At 48.2% G+C, this 20,324-nt stretch overlaps 1 protein-coding gene across 2 annotated transcripts; it reads right to left on the bottom strand.

The window, feature by feature from the left end:
- Positions 1 to 221: 221 nt before the first annotated feature.
- Positions 222 to 20,142, bottom strand: tecpr2 (tectonin beta-propeller repeat containing 2). Of its 2 annotated transcripts, XM_084013026.1 has the most exons (27): positions 19,993 to 20,141; positions 18,928 to 19,027; positions 18,703 to 18,843; positions 18,296 to 18,424; positions 18,013 to 18,144; positions 17,211 to 17,368; positions 16,949 to 17,102; positions 16,580 to 16,732; positions 15,457 to 15,589; positions 15,167 to 15,381; positions 14,861 to 15,090; positions 14,499 to 14,717; positions 14,205 to 14,430; positions 13,881 to 14,114; positions 13,719 to 13,786; positions 13,483 to 13,598; positions 12,953 to 13,126; positions 12,351 to 12,531; positions 4,830 to 4,971; positions 4,502 to 4,727; positions 4,319 to 4,408; positions 3,746 to 3,843; positions 3,534 to 3,669; positions 2,253 to 2,401; positions 1,907 to 2,048; positions 1,628 to 1,777; positions 222 to 1,459 (listed from the first exon to the last, which is right to left on the bottom strand). In XM_084013026.1, exons 2-27 carry the CDS (start codon positions 18,997 to 18,999, stop codon positions 1,308 to 1,310), a joined length of 4,020 nt encoding a protein of 1,339 aa, XP_083869152.1. In that variant the 5' UTR covers positions 19,000 to 19,027; positions 19,993 to 20,141; the 3' UTR covers positions 222 to 1,307. The 2 variants fall into 2 exon arrangements, 1 of the variants encoding a protein (XP_083869152.1); XR_014597384.1 differs by lacking the exon at positions 222 to 1,459 and having other exon boundaries at positions 1,640 to 1,777; positions 2,253 to 2,429; positions 19,993 to 20,142.
- Between the last annotated feature and the right edge of the window lie 182 nt (positions 20,143 to 20,324).

Raw genomic sequence — 20,324 nt, 5'->3', positions numbered from 1 at the left:
AAAACATGTCTGGAGAGGATCTCGTCATGTTCAACGGAATAATGAACGTTTAGAACCGAATCAAGGCGGTTTTTACTTTCTACTTTGTTGACGTGAACATAAGAAACCTGAGGAATCGTCTGTCTTATACACATCAGAACCTGAACTTGAACAAACTAGAGAGTAGATTTGTTACATGTTCTTTTGTTTTTTTAAAGATTTTTTTCTGGCATAGACACCTTTTATTTAGAAGTAGACAGACAGGAAACACGGGGGAGAGAGGGGGATGTGACATGCAGCAAAGGACCTCCGGCCGGGATTCGAACCAGGGACGGCTGCGTATATGTGTACATGGCATGCGCTCTAACCACTCGACCACCTGAGCGCCAGTTTAATGAAGTTTAACCCAGTTTAATCCAGGTAAAACACACTTTTAACCCAGTTTAACCCAGGTAAAATACAGTTTAACTCAGTTTAACAGTTTATTAACCCAGTTTAATCCAGTTTAGCCCAGTTTAATGCAGGTAAAATACAGTTTCACACAGTTTAACTCAGTTAAGTTCAGTTTAACCCTGTTAAAACACATCTTAACCCAGTTTAACTCAGTTCAGACCGGTTAAACCAAGTTTAACTTAGTTTAATTCAGGTAAAACCCATTTTTTTCTCTTGTAAAACACACAGTTTCACTCAATTTAATCCAGTTTAACTCACTTTAACCCAGTTTAACTCAGTTAAATCCAGGTAAACACAGTTGAATCCAGTTGAACTCAGGTAAAACACAGTTTAACTCAGTTTAACTAGTTCCTGTCGTTTCCCTTCTTTAATTCACTCAGAAGATTCTCTAACTGTCCAGAAATACTAAACATAGAGAAACAAAACTGAATAAGAACACAAACTGGACTGAGAGTCCAACACTGTGATGTCCCTTTAATATTTAGCTTAAACCTTAGTCAATCATAAAAAAGATACAACTACAAGTAGATTTGACCAGTTTCTACCAGACTGGACCACATTCAACCAAACTGGTCCACAATCAACCTGACTAGACTAAATTGAAACTCATTCATAAAGTTAGGACCAGGCTGATGGAAACTGGATTGATCCTTCCTCATTCAGAACCAGTTAGGACCGGTTTGAACCAGGTTGAACTGGTCCACCATTCCTTCAGATTAAAGTGCCTCCTGTTAAAAACAAAATAAAACAAAGTCTCAGTTCCTTTCATCTCCCAGCGATCACCTGGACTTCCTCTGTGTGGCCATCTTTTTTCAGAAAAGTTTGCTCAACAGTCACAGGAAGTGACAGTGATGACATCACAGTGATGTCATGGGTCAGATGAGCTCCCATTCATCGTCAACATCGTCCCCGCTGAGGGAGGGGCCTGAGGGCGCGGGCCGACAGGGAGTCTGTGGGATGAGCTTCGTCAGGCGACGGGACAATCCACCAATCAGAGTCACCGCCCACAACTCGTCCTCTGGAGTGACTGAAGAGAGCGAGAGAGAGAGAGAGAGAGAAATACACCTGAGACACGAAATACACCCGAAATACACCTGAGACACTTAATACACCCGAATCGAATCCGATAATAATTTTTTGTATACATTATTTTCTGACAGTATAATCCAGTTTCCCCAGTATAAACCAGTCTCACCAGTTAACCAGTTGGTGTTCCCAGGTATCTTCTTCCAGTAATCCCCAGCAGGGTTCCTCTCAGAGAGGCCGTAACGTCGAGCCAAATCTCCATTTAGACAACGAACCCAAACCGTCCGACTGCTGAGGACCAGCTGGCTGACGGCGAGACCTGAAGGACACAACGAGAGTACTGCCAACTACATATTCCTAATACAGTATACACAATACTTAGTACTGCACAAGTTCTACCGGTGTCTATGGACAGACAGGTGTTGGGATCAGACAGACAGGTGTGTACCTGGTACCAGCTCCCAGTCAGTCCCTACAGGCATCTCATCACTCAGGCCGGTCCTGACGAAGACACTTCCTCTGTTGTCCAACGCCCAGAGAAGACCATCGTTAGGACTCGTCTGAATACTGACCAGCTGCACTCCTATTGGCTGCAGAGACATGATGTCACAGTTATCTGGATGGGTCACACAGACACGTTGTAGCAGTGGTTCTATGTGGATCCAGTGTGTGCGTGTTACATGTATAGGGGGTTCTATGTGGATCCAGTGTGTGTTACCTGTACAGGGGGTTCTATGTGGATCCAGTGTGTGTTACCTGTACAGGGGGTTCTATGTGGATCCAGTGTGTGTTACCTGTACAGGGGGTTCTATTTGGATCCAGGCTGGCAGCATCATGCTGGGGTTCAGTGGTTGGGTGCCCACTCTGAAGTAAACGACTCCCTGACTGTCCACAGCCCAGACGTTCTGACTGCCGCAGCTCACACTGACCAGACGGACACTTCCTGTAAGACACAGGTGACCTGAACACACCTGTACACATTTCTTCATAAACGAGCATGTGAAACGAGTAGAACCCCCTCAAGAACCCACTGATCTGCACCAAGGAGCCCTAGACCTCTTCTCAGTGGACCTTAGGAACCCCCTCAAGAACCCCTAAAATCTCCTCAGTGACCAACCACTTCATGGACCTCCAGATCCATTTGGTGGTCGGGTCTTCAGTCTGGTTCCAGCCGAGTCCAGGTGGAATGTTACCAGGATCAAGTGTCCACGTTCTGTTTCTAATTCCACGTCTGTTTCTGGTAAACAGCCAAATCTGACGACCGATATGCTGACCTTTGACCTCTGGAAGTCAATGAATGTGCTGCTGCAGCTGTCTGTCACTGAGACCGTCCCCTCAGACCCAGAATGTCCTCTCAGACCCACAGAGACCGTCCCCTCAGACCCACTGAGACCGTCCCCTCAGACCCATGGAGACGCCCCCTCAGACCCACGGAGACCGCACCCTCAGACCCACGGAGGCCGTCCCCCCAGACCCACTGAGACCAGTCCACAACAAAACATAGGAGAACAAGACTCAAAGTCAAAGTAGATCAGAACGTTATCTTTGTCTCAACTGTCAGAAAGACATCAGATAGACAGGAGAGAGACAGCAGACAGACAGACAGACAGGCAGGGGCGAGACAGACTGTTGACCTCTGACCTCTGATTACACAACCACAACCTGTCAATGTGACGGAGAAACACAGCTGACTTGTATCTATGTGTGTGTGTGTGTGTGTGTGTGTGTGTGTGTATCTATGTGTGTGTGTGTGTGTGTGTGTGTGTGTGTGTGTGTGTGTGCGTGCGTCATACTGTAACCTGACCAGAAGTGAACCCCCACAAAGACAAACGTTACATTCATACCATCAAGGTCAGGTTAGATGTCGTAGTTAAATGAACTGGATTTAAAAATGGAAACTTAACGCTGGTCCAAAGCCTTTGGTCATAAAGCAGAATGTGTCATAGTTGTCAGAATTAGTGTTTATTTCAAAGAAGATAGTAACGGCTGTTTTTGAAGAAGGATATAGCTATAAACCAAACCTCCGGGTTAGGGTTACTCCCCCCACTCACCACCTGTAGGATTAAGGTACGTACCCAGCTGGCTCAGGTCTAAGGGGGTCCAGTGTAGGCCGAAGGGACAGGACGGAGACAGCGTACGAATATTGACTCTGCCATGGCTGTCTAAACCCCACAGGGCATCACGACAGGCAGACAGGTGAGTCAGCTCCATCTGGGCACACAGGTAGACCACAGGTAGAACACAGTACAACGCCAGCAGAACACACAGGAAGATAAGTTGAGTTTACCTCAAGTGGTAGAGGGACGGTAGAGGGACGGAGCTCGCCATCTTGGTCCCAAACACAGAACAGATCCTTCCTGCTCTGAGCCAACCACAGGAACGTACCTGAGACAGATAAAACACAGGTAGACTAATCATCAGTTGTGTTTAATGTAAAAATGTGTTTAGTGTTATAGACTCTGCCTTCTGGACATCTGGGGACTAGTTGGTGAGGTCTGCAGACTAGTTGTAGAGGTCTGGGGACTAGTTACCGATGTCTGGTAAACAGTTACAGAAGTATGTGGACTAGTTGCAGCAGTCTGAGGACTAGTTGAAGAGGTTTGAAGTCGAGTTGAAGAGGACTATGGACAAGTTTAAGAGATGCGAGGACTAGTTCCAGAGGCCTGGGGACCAGCTGCAAAGGCCTGGGGACTAGTTGTATAGGTCTGAAATCTAGTTGTAAAGGTTTGAGAACTAGATGCAGAGGTCTGAGAATTAGTTGCAGAGGTTGGGGGACTAGTTGCAGGATCTAATGACTAGTTTCAGAGGTCTCAGGACTAGTTGCAAAGGTCTGGGTGTGTGTAGTGTCCAGATGTTTGACCTTCTCTGTGAGGCACAGCTGAAGACGTGATGAAGGTCCACTTGGTGGCTGAGACTGTTCCTCTTGGAACAACGTTCTGCCAGAAAGTTCCTAAAAGAACCAAACACAAAAAGCAAACACAAATGTACCCTAAAATCTGTTCTTCTGTTATACTGGACTGAGTTTTTCGGGAGCTCTACTGACCCACGAGACTGCCACGGGCCAGGTGCAGCTGGTTACGTCCCGAGGCAACCCAGACTCCACTGCTGTTGGCGCTGACCAGGCTTGGCTGGCACTGTGAGTACTGGGACAGAAAGGCCACCACCCGCTCCACCGGTGCCCTGGTTACTGTGGCAACACTCTGAGTTGCATGCAGCAGTGTCTGGAACAGACTGCCCTGATCGAACACCACATAGTCCGAAATACTGATCTGATGGAGAGAGACAGAGACAGGCAGGGAGACATACAGGCTGTGAAACTACACAACTGAACTGAGATCAAACCAGGACGGACGTTGTGTCTCTTTGTGTACCTGCCACCAGTGGTCGTCGTCACCCTGTGGTCTGGTTGAACAGATGCCCGTTCTAAACCAGAGGCTGCCGCTGGCATCCAGCGCCCAAGCTGTACCACCTTCTGCCAGGGCAACACACATCAACTCCAGACCCTGAGCCTCACTGTGACAAACACAGTAACACAATCAGAAAAACAGAAATCTGTTGACAGCGACAAAACAATTCAGCTAAGTCTTCTTTCATTTTAAACCAGCTCAAGGCTAAATGTCCCTCCAGACTTACTAACCATTTCCCCATTCCAAACATCCCTCTCTCCAGCAACACTTCTCAGCTCCCCTTGGGGGACCCCAAGTCCTTCCCAGGCAAGATGAGATTTCTTCTGCCTCCAGCGTATTCTGTGTCTACTCCTAGGCCTCTTACCAGTTGGACATGCCAGAAAACCTTTAAAGGGAGGCATCCAGGAGGCAGCCTGATCTGATGCCCGAACCACCTCAGCGTAACTCAGCCTTTCAACATGAAAGAGCAGCGTCACTAACTCGGAGTTCCCTCTGGTTGTTTAAGCTCCTCACCCTGTCTCTAAGGCTGAGCCCTGTCAACCTACAAAGCAAACTAATTTCAGCTGCTTCATGATCTCATTCTTTTGGTCACTAGTGTTGGGACCTAACCGTTAGGACTACACAATGCGGCCTACAGAAGCCCACACATGCGGCCAGGACAAAGGGACAAAGGGGATTAAAACTACACCGCCATTTTAGTTTCACTTCTCACCCAGGTGAGGAATGTGACGTCACAACGGGCGCCCCAGGGGGTCCCCTGGAGCGGCCTGAGCTTTATAAACCGAAGCCGCCCGGAGAACGCTCTCTTATTCACTCTTACTCTCTGGCTCCCACTCCTACCCGGGAGCTGGTTCCAGCGCTTCCATCGCAACACCACGTTGCCACGGGAGGCGACCCCTCCACCAACAGGAGGTGGACACGGCCCCGCAGCGCACCGCTGCAACAAGAGGAACCAAGCCGGTTCCTGCCGTCCAGCTACCAGACGCTGTCTGAAGTAAGCTGACCAAATCGCCAAGCCGCGATTATATCGCCGTCCGTGGAAGAAAGAAACACGGACTGTTTTCTTTATTTGAGTTTGATCAACGAGAGGAAACCCGCTCCGCTCTCGTCTGGACGAAGCCGACTCATCACGTCCACCGCTGACGCCGGGGACTCACGAACCACCGCCGTTACGGAACGCCGTCATCGTCTTACGCAACGATACCAGTAAGAGGCTATCAGTCTGGGCAGAGACATAAGTGATAGTGTAGGATATGCTTGTAATTCTTGTTAATGTGTTTTAAGTTCTGATCGCGGACCGCCGAGTCCGTTGGTTCATGTGCTGCTGTATTTGAATGCTGATATCGCCGCTGGGTTGATTTCTGTAACAGTGTTTTCGACTAACCTCCGCCATATTCGCGAGCTCAGAAAGCCTCTACTATCAGTTAAAAGACCGGTCTCGCGGAATAAACGCCAGTTCATTCACGCGAGCCCGTGTGATAACGGCACGCTGTCTGTCCCTCCGAATATCGCTCGCGCATCCTCTCTCTCTTTGTTTGTGCCCCGCTAACACACACACACCGCACACACGTGTCCTAAGCCAGCTGTTCCCGGCGGGCGCTAGGGACATAGCTACATCTGGTGGCTACATACGGCTATCTCTCTCTCTCTCTCTCTACTCCGTCAGACCTCAGTGGCTCCGCCCCTGACCGCTGCGAGGAATAGCTCCACCTCTCTCTCTCTCTCGCTACTCCATCAGACCTCAGTGGCTCCGCCCCTGAACGCTGCGAGGAATAGCTCCACCTCTCTCTCTCTCTCGCTACATCTGGTGGCCGCCCATAGCCATCTCTCCCTCTCTCTCTCTCCCTCTCTCTCGACACGCACGCACACACACACACGCACATGCACACGCACGCGCACACACACACACACACACACATCCTTTGTTTAAGCTTAGCTTTGTGTGTTAGGTAGTTAGGTAATAAGGCTTTGTTAATTGCAGTGTTATTGATTGTGATCATTATTACTGATTTTAATAAATCTTATTATATTATAACTAGCGGTCTCTTGTGCTTGTTGTGTATATGTCACTGGATAACAGCAGGTTGTGAAGGCTAGTGCTTGAATTTCACGCCTTTTGTTTGTTCGATTGGTTTTGTACTCCTATGCCAATGATCACGATGATTGGCATGTGAGTATAAAACCTTTATATTGAGACTGAATACAGTTTTAGGTTATCTTTTCCCTGATCCCAGGGTGGTGCCCCGTTTATTCATGATTATATCATGATGATATATTAAATATAATTATTAATACCGATAATCATATTGATATTAATAGTTAACTGTTGATAACCAAATCTGCTCCTGCTACAACCCCAACATAAATGGTGCCCCGTGTGAGGCCTTCTTAAACCAGCTTTATCCAGAGATTTATGCACAATAACCTGAGAATTATAGTAATAATAACAATAATGGGAATTGTTGTTATTGATATCATTGTTTAGAAATCGATGTTCAAGGATCGATTTGTTTGCTCCCTGTTACTATTTGCCAAGCAAATACAGTTGAGGGTTGCATATGCATGTTGTGATTAGCCATTTATTGTTTGACAACAATACTAACAAACTACGCAGTGGTAGGGATACTAAGACGCGTTATAACACTGTTATTACTCACCAGAGGTGCTAGAGACACCTCATTGACAGTCCACAGGCTGTAGAAGAGTACTAACATCTCCATTGTAAGTCACAGGTCGACGCAGCTCACCTGTGCACCCACATCAGTATAACAACAAATACATTATTTTTTCTTGCGATTAGCACCGAACAAGTAAAGCCACCGTATTCTCCCTTTACTAGAAGTAGAGCAGAGAATAGAGCCACAGAGTGCACCGACTCTGTGAACGTTGAAATTGTACCTTGCTATTTCCACCACGGGTTCTAGCTCGAGTTAAAATTTCTAAATAATTCCCTAACTGCTCCTGCCGTGCATTTCAGTTAGCGTGCCTTTGGCAAAGAATTAAGTAAGCAGCCTACAGTAAGTCTGAGTTGCTGTATAGAATCATTAGAGCGTGAAGCTGACCTCTCTAAAAGAGAACCGCCAGTCACCTTATCAGGTGATTTGCATAACCCCCCTCCTTTCTCTCCAGACACAATGGAGAACTTTTGTGAACAGTTCATCTCATCTGTGGCACAGAGCCTTCAGACAGGCTACTCTGAGTTTTTGCAGAAACTAAATCTCAGTAAGTGCCAAGAGGAGATCAACGTGTTACTGAACAGCAGATCTGATGAAGTAACATCATCCAAGGGTCCATTATTAAAATGCTTGCTACTGACTTTCTACAAACAAACCTGTCTCTTGGTTCAGAGTAAATCTGCCCTAGAGAAAAAAGTGGTAGCACTAGAGGAGCAAAGTGCTTGTCACCTCCACGACGCTCAAGCAGCAGACATGAGAGCCATGCGTTATTTAGATGTCCTGCACACCACAGAGTCCCAGTTTTTGTCCTACAAGAACAGGTGGTCGAAGTCTAAACCAGAATGTCCTCCCTCAGCCGACTCGGCCAGTCAGTGTGATTCAGGCTTCTCCGACTTCCCCTCTTTTCGTAGTGAAAATACGACTCCCCCGCCATGCAGAAGATGGGAACAGTTACCAGCGGACACAAAGTCCTTAAGACAAACTCCACTGAGAGACAGCGGTAACGGCTACGCAGCTTCCCATTGCTCCGACACAGACAGTGAAGAAACCAGCAGTGGAACTTACACAAGTTCTCCTCCAAAATCTTCCTATCTTTGGAACAAACCTGTAATTTGCGACGCGCCTCCTCAACCTAGCTTAGTCTCGCCTTCACCAGAAAGGATGCCACAGCGCTTCCGCTTTGAAGAGCTAGAGAGCATGGCTAAAGATATTCAACATTTTGATCCCGACAACTCGAACCATAATATTGACGAATATTTGAGAGAGTTAGACAGACTCCTGATTGACCTCCCCCATGCCTCCTCACGGGAGAAGCTCAGACTAGTCGGGAAGACCACAACCAGACATGTCCGCAGTTTCATAGGAACACTTGCACCCAGAACCCAGGACCGATACTCCAGACTTTGTGCAGCACTCCGGAAGGAGTATAGCCGGGACTGGGATCCCGCCGCCGCTACGATCAGTGCCCTCGCCGTCGTACATGAGGGGCAGGAATCACCCACGGAGTACTATTGGCGCTTCAGAGCCGCCTATGCTCAGGGCCGTAACTCCCCAGGAGTGGAGGAAGAGCCTGCCTTCAAGGCCCTCTTCCTGCATAACCTACACGAAAGTGTGCGCTACGATGCCACCATACACTTCAGGACACATCGACTCTCCATGCAAGAGATTCGTAATTACGCACAGATGGCTTGGGAAACCCACTTAGCGCGCAAACTTAAAAGCCAGCCCGCTAACTTCGACACATCTGCGTCCGAAACGTCTGCCGCCTTAAAGCATAGCCCTCGTAACAGCGCGAAAGGGGGTGAGCGGCCAGCACGCCCCAGGAATCAGACAAAACCAAGGAACGAGAGTAACTCCCAAACATCCGCCGCCTTAAAGCAGAGCCCTCATAACAGCGCGAAAGGGGGTGAGCTGCCAGCATGCCCCTGGAGTCAGACAAACTCCCAAACTGACGAAGATAGGGATCCGTGCGACCCGATCGAGAAGCTGATAAAAACGATAGCGCTATGGCGTGACGCGACCCAACCATCACTAAACTCCCCCCAGAAGCCTGGTAAGAGACGGCGTGGGGATACTGAGCATCACCGACATGCCCACCAACTGCGTCGAGATGGGCATTCACACAGAAGTAGTAGGAAGCCCTACTCCGAAATTCTGTCCCAGTCACGTGAACCAGCAGTGTACAAACATGACAACTCAGATAATGACAGCGCCTCTGACATTTCCTCTGTTTCTGGCTACATGGAGCGTTACAGCCCTGAGCCACAACATAGTAAATATGGCTAACTTAAATCTTCTCCAGGAGTAAACCAAACGACCACTAACCCCTTCTCCTTTTCCTCGCTTTCCTTTTCCTCCTTCGTTCCGTTTTCATAGTTGGGGTGTGTCCTGTTTGAAACTACCTGAGTGTAATGACAATGTTGATGTTTGTGAAAATTGTGTCTTAGCAGATGTTTGATATAGGTTAGATGGTTAGAAATCTCTGCCCAGACCGTAGAAATCTCTGCCCAGACCTTGCCTCAATCTCTGCCCAGACAATGCCTCCATCAAGTTATGGACTTTAACCTGAATGAACTGTTTAACCTCTTTTCCATGGAATATACAGACTGTTTGGACTCCCACATGTGTCAAGGAATACATGGACGGTTCGGCCCTTATGTTGCTCCGAAGGTTGCGTCCCACACCTCAACCTTCAGACCAAAAGGGGGACTGTTGGGACCTAACCGTTAGGACTACACAATGCGGCCTACAGAAGCCCACACATGCGGCCAGGACAAAGGGACAAAGGGGATTAAAACTACACCGCCATTTTAGTTTCACTTCTCACCCAGGTGAGGAATGTGACGTCACAACGGGCGCCCCAGGGGGTCCCCTGGAGCGGCCTGAGCTTTATAAACCGAAGCCGCCCGGAGAACGCTCTCTTATTCACTCTTACTCTCTGGCTCCCACTCCTACCCGGGAGCTGGTTCCAGCGCTTCCATCGCAACACCACGTTGCCACGGGAGGCGACCCCTCCACCAACAGGAGGTGGACACGGCCCCGCAGCGCACCGCTGCAACAAGAGGAACCAAGCCGGTTCCTGCCGTCCAGCTACCAGACGCTGTCTGAAGTAAGCTGACCAAATCGCCAAGCCGCGATTATATCGCCGTCCGTGGAAGAAAGAAACACGGACTGTTTTCTTTATTTGAGTTTGATCAACGAGAGGAAACCCGCTCCGCTCTCGTCTGGACGAAGCCGACTCATCACGTCCACCGCTGACGCCGGGGACTCACGAACCACCGCCGTTACGGAACGCCGTCATCGTCTTACGCAACGATACCAGTAAGAGGCTATCAGTCTGGGCAGAGACATAAGTGATAGTGTAGGATATGCTTGTAATTCTTGTTAATGTGTTTTAAGTTCTGATCGCGGACCGCCGAGTCCGTTGGTTCATGTGCTGCTGTATTTGAATGCTGATATCGCCGCTGGGTTGATTTCTGTAACAGTGTTTTCGACTAACCTCCGCCATATTCGCGAGCTCAGAAAGCCTCTACTATCAGTTAAAAGACCGGTCTCGCGGAATAAACGCCAGTTCATTCACGCGAGCCCGTGTGATAACGGCACGCTGTCTGTCCCTCCGAATATCGCTCGCGCATCCTCTCTCTCTTTGTTTGTGCCCCGCTAACACACACACACCGCACACACGTGTCCTAAGCCAGCTGTTCCCGGCGGGCGCTAGGGACATAGCTACATCTGGTGGCTACATACGGCTATCTCTCTCTCTCTCTCTCTACTCCGTCAGACCTCAGTGGCTCCGCCCCTGACCGCTGCGAGGAATAGCTCCACCTCTCTCTCTCTCTCGCTACTCCATCAGACCTCAGTGGCTCCGCCCCTGAACGCTGCGAGGAATAGCTCCACCTCTCTCTCTCTCTCGCTACATCTGGTGGCCGCCCATAGCCATCTCTCCCTCTCTCTCTCTCCCTCTCTCTCGACACGCACGCACACACACACACGCACATGCACACGCACGCGCACACACACACACACACACACATCCTTTGTTTAAGCTTAGCTTTGTGTGTTAGGTAGTTAGGTAATAAGGCTTTGTTAATTGCAGTGTTATTGATTGTGATCATTATTACTGATTTTAATAAATCTTATTATATTATAACTAGCGGTCTCTTGTGCTTGTTGTGTATATGTCACTGGATAACAGCAGGTTGTGAAGGCTAGTGCTTGAATTTCACGCCTTTTGTTTGTTCGATTGGTTTTGTACTCCTATGCCAATGATCACGATGATTGGCATGTGAGTATAAAACCTTTATATTGAGACTGAATACAGTTTTAGGTTATCTTTTCCCTGATCCCAGGGTGGTGCCCCGTTTATTCATGATTATATCATGATGATATATTAAATATAATTATTAATACCGATAATCATATTGATATTAATAGTTAACTGTTGATAACCAAATCTGCTCCTGCTACAACCCCAACACTAGTCAAAGCTGATGACTTTAGGTGAGGGTCAGAACATAGATGGACAGCTACATTGGGAGCTTTGCCTTCCAGCTCAACACCCTCTTCACCACAAAGGTCCGGTACAAGGCCTGCATCACTGCTGACACCATACCGAGTAGAGCAGTAGTACCTGACGGTGTCATACTTCCAGCCCTCTCCCTCGCAGTAGTAGTACAGCAGTAGTATTAGAGCAGTAGTACACCGTCATACTTCCAGCCCTCTCCCTCGCAGTAGTAGTACAGCAGTAGTACAGTAGCAGTAGTACAGTAGCAGTAGTACAGTAGCAGTAATACAGTAGTAGTAGTAGTACCTGACGGTGTCATACTTCCAGCCCTCTCCCTCGCTGCAGTAGCTGTTCAGTCCTTCTCTGTAGAACAAAGCTTTGTGTTCACTCAGAGCCCAGACCACACCTCCGCTCACACACACCTGGCTGAACACACACGGAGAGTCCACCTTCACGGAACGAGCACAGGGCCGGTCCACGCTCAGACCTGCCAGACACACGGACAAGAGTTACTGTGACGATAGCACACAGGAAGACTAGATGCTTTGGTGGCCCTGGCCTGGATGCTTTGAAACCTGGATGTTTTTGAGGGTCATGGATGTATTGGTGGCCCTTTATGTTTTGGTGACCCGGGTGATCTCAATCACAGCTCAAGACTCTAGGGCCGCTACTCGCCACCCCCCCGTCATAACTCTGGGCCCCGCCTACTCGCCGCCCCCCTCTCATAACTCTGGGCCCCCCCTACTCGCCACCAATGAGGGCCTGGGGTTTTCTTAGGTATGGCATTGCCAAGGTAATCGCGTTTTTAGCCCATATTTGTCTACACTACTGTGTTTTAGCTTCCTGTCATCAGAACTCTTCACAGTTCTGAACATGTGAGACAAACAGTTGGACAGGTGGTTGGTTACCTGTCTGCAGGTAGAGGTCTCCGTTGGTCCTGATAATCCAGGCTGAGTCATCACTCAGAGCCACGAAGGCCGTTTGCTCCACAGCTTTGTACCAGTGACGCTTTCCTTTCACTGAGACTTTAGCACAAGCAAACGCCGTCATGCTTCTCTGCTCCACCTTCCACAGCAGGTTCCCTGGTGGAGGGAGACACGGTTAGCATCCAGCTAACGCCACACACACACACACACACACACACACACACACACACACACACACACACACACACACACACACACACACACACACACACACACACACACACACACACACACACACACACACACACCCACACCCCCCACCGGGGCGGAGCTACCCCATTAAATGTAATATAAATGTAAACGTAATGTAATGTAAATGTAAAGTAAATGTACATTTAAATGTAAATGAGTGATGTATGTGTGCTCTCCTTCTGGTCTTAGTCTACACGTATTCACAGCAGGTGGTCCAGTGCAAACTGACTGACTGGTCAGGTGTGAGGCCAGCAGCTCACCTGAGGGGGACAAAGCCATCTGGTGGACGTTGTCTTCAAAGCGCTGCCAGTTGAGCCCAGTTTCAGGTAGACCACTGCAGAAGAGTCCTCCTTTAAAGTCCAGACACCACACATACCTGAAACACACAGCTCACCTGTGAGACACCTGTCGGTCCCCTGTGAGACACCTGTCAGTCCCCTATGAGGCACCAGTCAGTCCCCTGTGGGACACCAGTTGTCCCCTGTGGGACACCCACCTGTCAGTCACTTGCAGGCTCAGTATTCCACATCCTGGTCCAGAGTATCCCATCCAGCTTTCTGCCAACTACAAAGAAAAAAGACAAATACATATTTATAGCTGCTGATAGGTTTGTCAGGTCTGTGTGTGTCTCACCTGGTCACATCTGTGTGTGTCTCACCTGGTCAGGTCTGTGTGTGTCTGTGTCCTGTGCGTCCTGGTCCATCTGTCTGTCTGTTGTCTTCTCTGACTGATGAAGGGTGAGGAGTTCCCCTCTGCTGCCAGAAGGGGGCAGCGTGTGACAGTAGATGTCTCCGTCTTCATCACTAGACATACTGGTTTTTCTGTCCAGATTAGACACAGTGGAGTAAAACATCTGGTTTGCCAGACCAGGAGGGGCCACCAGATCTTCATTCTGGATACAAACAGACAAAAAACAAATGCCTAAAATTGACAGTGTTCATATTCATGCTTCATTCAGCATCATCAACTCCAGCATCATCACCTCCTCTGGGCCAATCAGAGGGCTTAGAGACTCGTCCTCCTGCTGCTCCATTGGCTGCTGCTCCTGCTCATCATTCACCTCAGTGTGCATGTAGGAGAAGGTGCACTCTAGCAGCAGATCCACATCTGGGGTGGGGGGGACAAACTCTGCCTCGGCACCAGGTGCGGAGGTCTTCCCTGGGTTCTGAAGACCCTGGAAGAGCAGGGAGTCTGGAGGGAGGAGGGAGCTGGGACAAGAAAACAAGGATGAGATCTAAGCATCAGGTCCGTCTCAAGCTGGTCTTCAGTTACTCACCCAGACTCTACCTCCCCCCTATCCAAATCTTCAACCCCGGCCTCCTGGGAGTTCTGATCCTGGATCTGTTCTGGGGAGTCCTGGTTCTGAAGGTCCAGACCAGCAAGGGAGGCTCTGTCACTCAGAGGAGTCCCACTTCCTCCATCACTATAGCTACTGTCCTGGACTACAAACATGGAGTCTGAGCAGCTGCTCTCAGACAGACGGGTCCCACTGCTGCTGTCTGAGGGTGGACATAGAGACAAAAGACACTCAGCCATAACTTTTATCCGTCTGTCTGCCTGCCTGTCTGTCTGCCTGTCTGATGGTGGCCACAGAGACAAAAGACACTCAGTCAGCACACTGTCTCTCAGGATGTCTACTTGCCTTGTCGTCTCTTCTTCTTCTTCTTCTTCACCCTGATGGCCTTCACCACCAGCTCCTGCTGCAACCCATCCTGACCAAGGGGGGCGCTGTAGCGCCTGGAGGTCAGCTCGCAGGAAGCGGTGATGGGGGTGTTTCCATGGAGACTGTCCCAAGAAGTGACAGAGCTGCTGCGGCTACGAGAGCTGCTGGTGAAGAAAGCGGACCCCTGGCAGGGGGGCTCCATCACCTAGACAAACAGGAACAGGTTAGTTTACCAGTGTGGTAGTAAACCAATTAAACCAGTCAGTCAACCAGTCAGTCACCTCCAGCTGCTCCTCCGCCTCCTCAACTTCCTCCTCTTCCTCTCGCTCCACCTCTTCACGGGGCCTCCCCCATCCTGCTCCTCGCTCCTCACCTCCCCCACCCTCTATAATGATAGCCATGGTTCTGATTGGCTGAGCTGTTTCCACTGATCCGGTTGGTGGGAGGATGGTGGGCGTGCCCGAAGGTGAGGACTGACGGAGGGAGACCTCCAACACTAAAGAAGAGAGACAGACAGATTCATATTCGGTCTCAATGAGGAGACAGACGGGTTGTCCGTTGTGGTACTCACAGTTGGAGGACAGTCCCTCAGGACTGTTGGACAGACGGATGATGTCTCTGTCTCCTTTCAGGATGAAGATCTCGTTGTCACAGCACGACACGGAGACGATGTCTCCACTGGAGTCCAACGCTCCGATGATCTCCTTCAAACACCCACACAAGACTGGTGTCACAACCGTCAACATTCACAACCGTCAACATTCACATACGTCAACATTCACACACGTCAACATTCACACACGTCAATATTCACACACATCAACATTCACAACCCTCAACATTCACAACCCTCAACATTCACAACCCTCAACATTCACAACCGTCAACATTCACAACCCTCAACATTCACACACGTCAATATTCACACACATCAACATTCACAACCCTCAACATTCACAACCCTCAATATTCACAACCGTCAACATTCACAACCCTCAACATTCACAACCGTCAACATTCACAACCCTCAACATTCACACACGTCAACATTCACAACCGTCAACATTCACAACCCTCAACATTCACACACGTCAACATTCACAACCCTCAACATTCACACACGTCAACATTCACACACGTCAACATTCACAACCGTCAACATTCACAACCCTCAACATTCACACACGTCAACATTCACACACATCAACATTCACACACGTCAACATTCACACACGTCAACATTCACACACATCAACATTCATAACCCTCAACATTCACAACCCTCAACATTCACACACATCAACATTCACAACCCTCAACATTCACAACCCTCAACATTCACAACCGTCAACATTCACAACCCTCAACATTCACACACGTCAACATTCACACACGTCAACATTCACACACGTCAACATCACAACCGTCAACATTCACAACCCTCAACATTCACACACGTCAACATTCACAACCCTCAACATTCACACACGTCAACATTCACACACGTCAACATTTACCCACACATCAACATTCATAACCCTCAACATTCACAACCCTCAACATTCACACACATCAACATTCACAACCCTCAACATTCACAACCCTCAACATTCACAACCGCCAACATTCACACACGTCAAAATTCACACACGTCAACATTCACACACGTCAACATTCATAAGTAGTTGTAGTACCTCTTTAAGACAATCCATGACGTAGACGCTGTACTCGTTCCAGCTGAGGATCCAGCCGTCTTTAAGGAAACAGCTGAGAAGACCGAGCTGTCTGTCTTCTGGACGGTAACCTCCGATTGGACCAGGATGAGGAAACAACTCAAACTCAGGAATCTGATTCAGAGTGAAACAATATAATTCATGGAGTCATTAAAGAACAGTCAAATAGAGCCGAACCATTAGCAATAGTCATAATAATAGTACTACAAAGACTGTCCATGGTGGCTTTTATATCCTAATCAGCAGCTGCAGGAAGAACAATGATCTGTCTCATCACATTAGTGCTTTATCAGGTAACAGATTTGGATCGGCTAGATCCCTCATGTCTACCTGGGTGCTGAAGAGTGGTTTGAGTAGCCGGGTGTCCTCCACCTGTCCTCTGATGTCAGACCTCCAAAGTCTGAGTCCAGGTCGAGCAGCAAACACCTGAAGATCACTCTGTTTACAGAGGGCCGGCAGGAAGCAGGCTCCGAACCTGCCGCTGCTGCAACAACGCAAAAATACCATCAGCACCAAAGAAACAGATGAAGCACTGATAGTTTAACATGATGTGTTGTGCCTGTATATTATGGGATATATACATCACGTTTACCTCTTGCGGGGCTTGGTGCCAAGCTGATGGACTTCCTGTTTCTGAGTGCAGTAAAGCAGAGATCGGTGCTGTGTTGAGATGAGCAGCACCTGGTGACTGTAGTCCATCTGGACCACACCCGAGGACTCCTCCAAGAGCAGAACCGGTTTACACAGGCCCTGGACACAGAGACCGACACACAGTCAGGATTCTGTCTATATCTAGTCATATCAATCATCATTATCCAGACAATTCATTCAATGATCAATTGCCAGAAATGTCATTATTAATACGGTTTTAGTTATTTTTCATAATAGACATATAATACAAATACAGGATTGTAATATTTTCTTATTTCCTAAGTCAAATATGTAAAAAAAAACGGAATATATAAAAGCATTCTACAATATATTATCATATTATACACTACTCCAAAAAATGAAGGGAACTCTTCATCATCTCAGTCTGACTCCAAGTCAGTTTAACCTCATCAATGTGTCCATTCAGGAAGCTCAATGATGGTGAATCAATTTCCCCTGACCTGAATCCAACTGAGCTCCTGTATGGTGTATCGGTGCATCCGACACACCAAATATCCACAGACTGTCCAGGAGCTCACTAATGCCCTGATCCAGATCTGAGAGGAGCCCCCGAGGACCCCATCCTCCGACATTATATATTATATTTGTTTCAGATTATTGTTGTTATTTAGCGATAAGCTGTTGTAACAGAGGATCAATAAACTACTGTATATCAGTCTGTATGCTCTGTATAAACTAAATTATTCTTATTATTGACTATTATTGTGTCCTTGTGGTTTCACCTGGTCCAGGTCCAGAGACGTGAAAACAACTCGTCCTTTATCGTCTCCAGAGAAGAGTTTCATCCCGTTGGTGCTCCATGCCAAAGACGTTACTGAACCTTTATGGAGGCCGACCACATCGAACCGCCTCAGCTACAGACAGACAGACAGACAGACAGACAGACAGACAGACAGACAGACAGACAAGGAGAGAGAGACAGGGACGAAGAGTTAATCATGTTTGGACAACCTAACTCTGGTAGGTTGTTACTGGGTCAGAGAACACACATGTTGAACTTCTCACCTGTTTGTTTCGACCAGGAAGTGGAGACACCAGCTGGAAGACTGCAACTCGACCTGATGCTGTTCCCACGGCAACTAGATCATCAAAACAGCTGAGCAGCTTCACAGCAGTGATCGCATCAGTCTTCCCCTGTTACACACAAATATCTGACTGGAGCACAATGCATTCTGGGTTCTGGGATGGTCTGTCACTGTTAGAACGGCACGTTTCAATCCATTCTAATGCATGTTGACTCCTCAGGTGGACTACTTGAAACCCTCTGCAGGACCACCAGGTGGACTACTACTGAGAACAGAGGGACAGGTGGGTCCTCTGTGTCTCCCTGATGAGTCAGAGGACTTAACCAGGACCCAGCTGGCCCTCCTGTAAAAGCAGACAAGGTACCACAGAAGAGGAAGAGCTCTGACCTCCAGGCTGTATTTGTTCATATGTGCGAGACGGCGACAGTACAGGTAGAGCATCCCAATGCTGCTGCCCACTGCCAGGAAGTCACTGCTGGTGTCCAGAGCTGTCAGGTAGACCAGGACGGACCGGAACCCACGCTGCACCTGCAAGGAGAGAGGGGTGGGAACTTCAGCATTAGAGTCCAGGACCTTGGCCCAGTTTTTGCCTGGTTCTGAATGGGTCATTACCTTGGCTGGGATGGCGTTCAGCAGATAGTAGAGTGGGCAGAACTCTCTCAGGACAGAAGTAGGGGTCGCCATGTTTCTGCCAAAGCGGACTTAACTGGTCCTGATTCAATTCAAAACAATTTTAAAAAACACATTAACTTTAGGAGAGTAGGTCATTTTTAAAAACCACATACACTTTGAACGCATCCTGAACCGAAAAGGTCCCTCCCCCTCTGTATAAAGCCCCGCCCCCTTTGACCAGACCTCTGTTCAAAAACCCTGCCCCATTGACAGACAGGCCGGCCAACTATGACTGGACGGGGTATTTACAGTCCTACCACCCCACAGTTAATGAATGTTAGTATAAATGGCCTTTTGTTTTATTCAGTTTGGTATGACGAGAGCCATGAACGTCCTGGTCCCAGATCAGCTGCAGAGAACTCTGCACCAAACTCGGTTACAAAAATGAGCAGTTTAGTGGTCATTGCTCTTATGCTGTCAACTTACAATACTGTTAAAAAAAAAACATTTAGAATTCGTTTGGATATATTCAAGAAAACAACACGAAGCATTCTACAACTATAAAAGTTTAGATTTTATGATTTATATGCAGTATCTCCTGCACTACTCTCCCCGTCCTTGAGTCGTAGAGGGCGGCATCGAACAGCACGAACCAACGTAAACAGCAGACAGTGAACATCATTTAAACGACATTTTGCTAAAGTTGACATATGCCGAATTAAACACAGCAACTTAACGACGTGTACGAAATCTTCGACTTGGCTCTGGAGTGTTGTTTTCGCTCAACGTGAGATAATTCTTAAATTGGCCATGTGTTGAATGTAGTTTGGTGACGCCAACCCTAAAACGGAGCAGGAAGCCCCGTCAGGTTAACGTTAGCTCAGAACAATGCTCTGAAATCTGACAGCAACCATTCCAAAAACAACCAGCAGTCAAACAAACAGCTGTTTTCTGAGTTGGCTTGTCAGACACAGAGTCCAGGCTAGCTAGCATCATATGGAAGCAGCTAATTACTGTTAGCATGGAGGCTAACGTTAGCAGCAGGAGGATGAGTGAGTCACTTACTTCGATAACGATGAAGGATCCGCACAGAGCTGCTAACAACGTTTTACCTACAGCACGACATTAAAGGGGAGAAGGAGCGATGAGGCGACATCGCCCTGTGGTTGACAGCTTCCATATTGATGCTGAGCTGCTGTCAACAAACTGCGCCACCCGGCGGCAGGACACGGAATAACAGCCCCTAACGCTTGTGATTTAATGTCTCTATGTTCTATATTTGCAATAAGCTGCAAACGACTTTCTGTCGTTGTGCTGGTACACTAGTATCTTCATCTGAGTATTATTTCGTAAATTCATTTAATAATGAATGACAGGAAGCGGAAACCCAGTCCTTG

The sequence above is a fragment of the Eutrigla gurnardus genome (assembly GCF_963514095.1).
Source record: "Eutrigla gurnardus genome assembly, chromosome: 7".
In the NCBI taxonomy this organism is placed as follows: domain Eukaryota; kingdom Metazoa; phylum Chordata; class Actinopteri; order Perciformes; family Triglidae; genus Eutrigla; species Eutrigla gurnardus.
Note: the sequence above shows the minus strand (reverse complement) of the source record. Positions and strands in the feature narration are given on the sequence as shown.

Coding starts and splice junctions, on each gene's coding strand:
- tecpr2 (XM_084013026.1), bottom strand. CDS start 18,999: ATGGCGACCCCTACTTCTGTCCTGAGAGAGTTCTGCCCACTCTACTAT. Junction 15,590..16,579: donor TCATGGATTGTCTTAAAGAG/GTACTACAACTA, acceptor GGGTGTTTGAAG/GAGATCATCGGAGCGTTGGA. Junction 13,127..13,482: donor GATGGCTTTGTCCCCCTCAG/GTGAGCTGCTGG, acceptor TCCCTCCACCAG/GGAACCTGCTGTGGAAGGTG.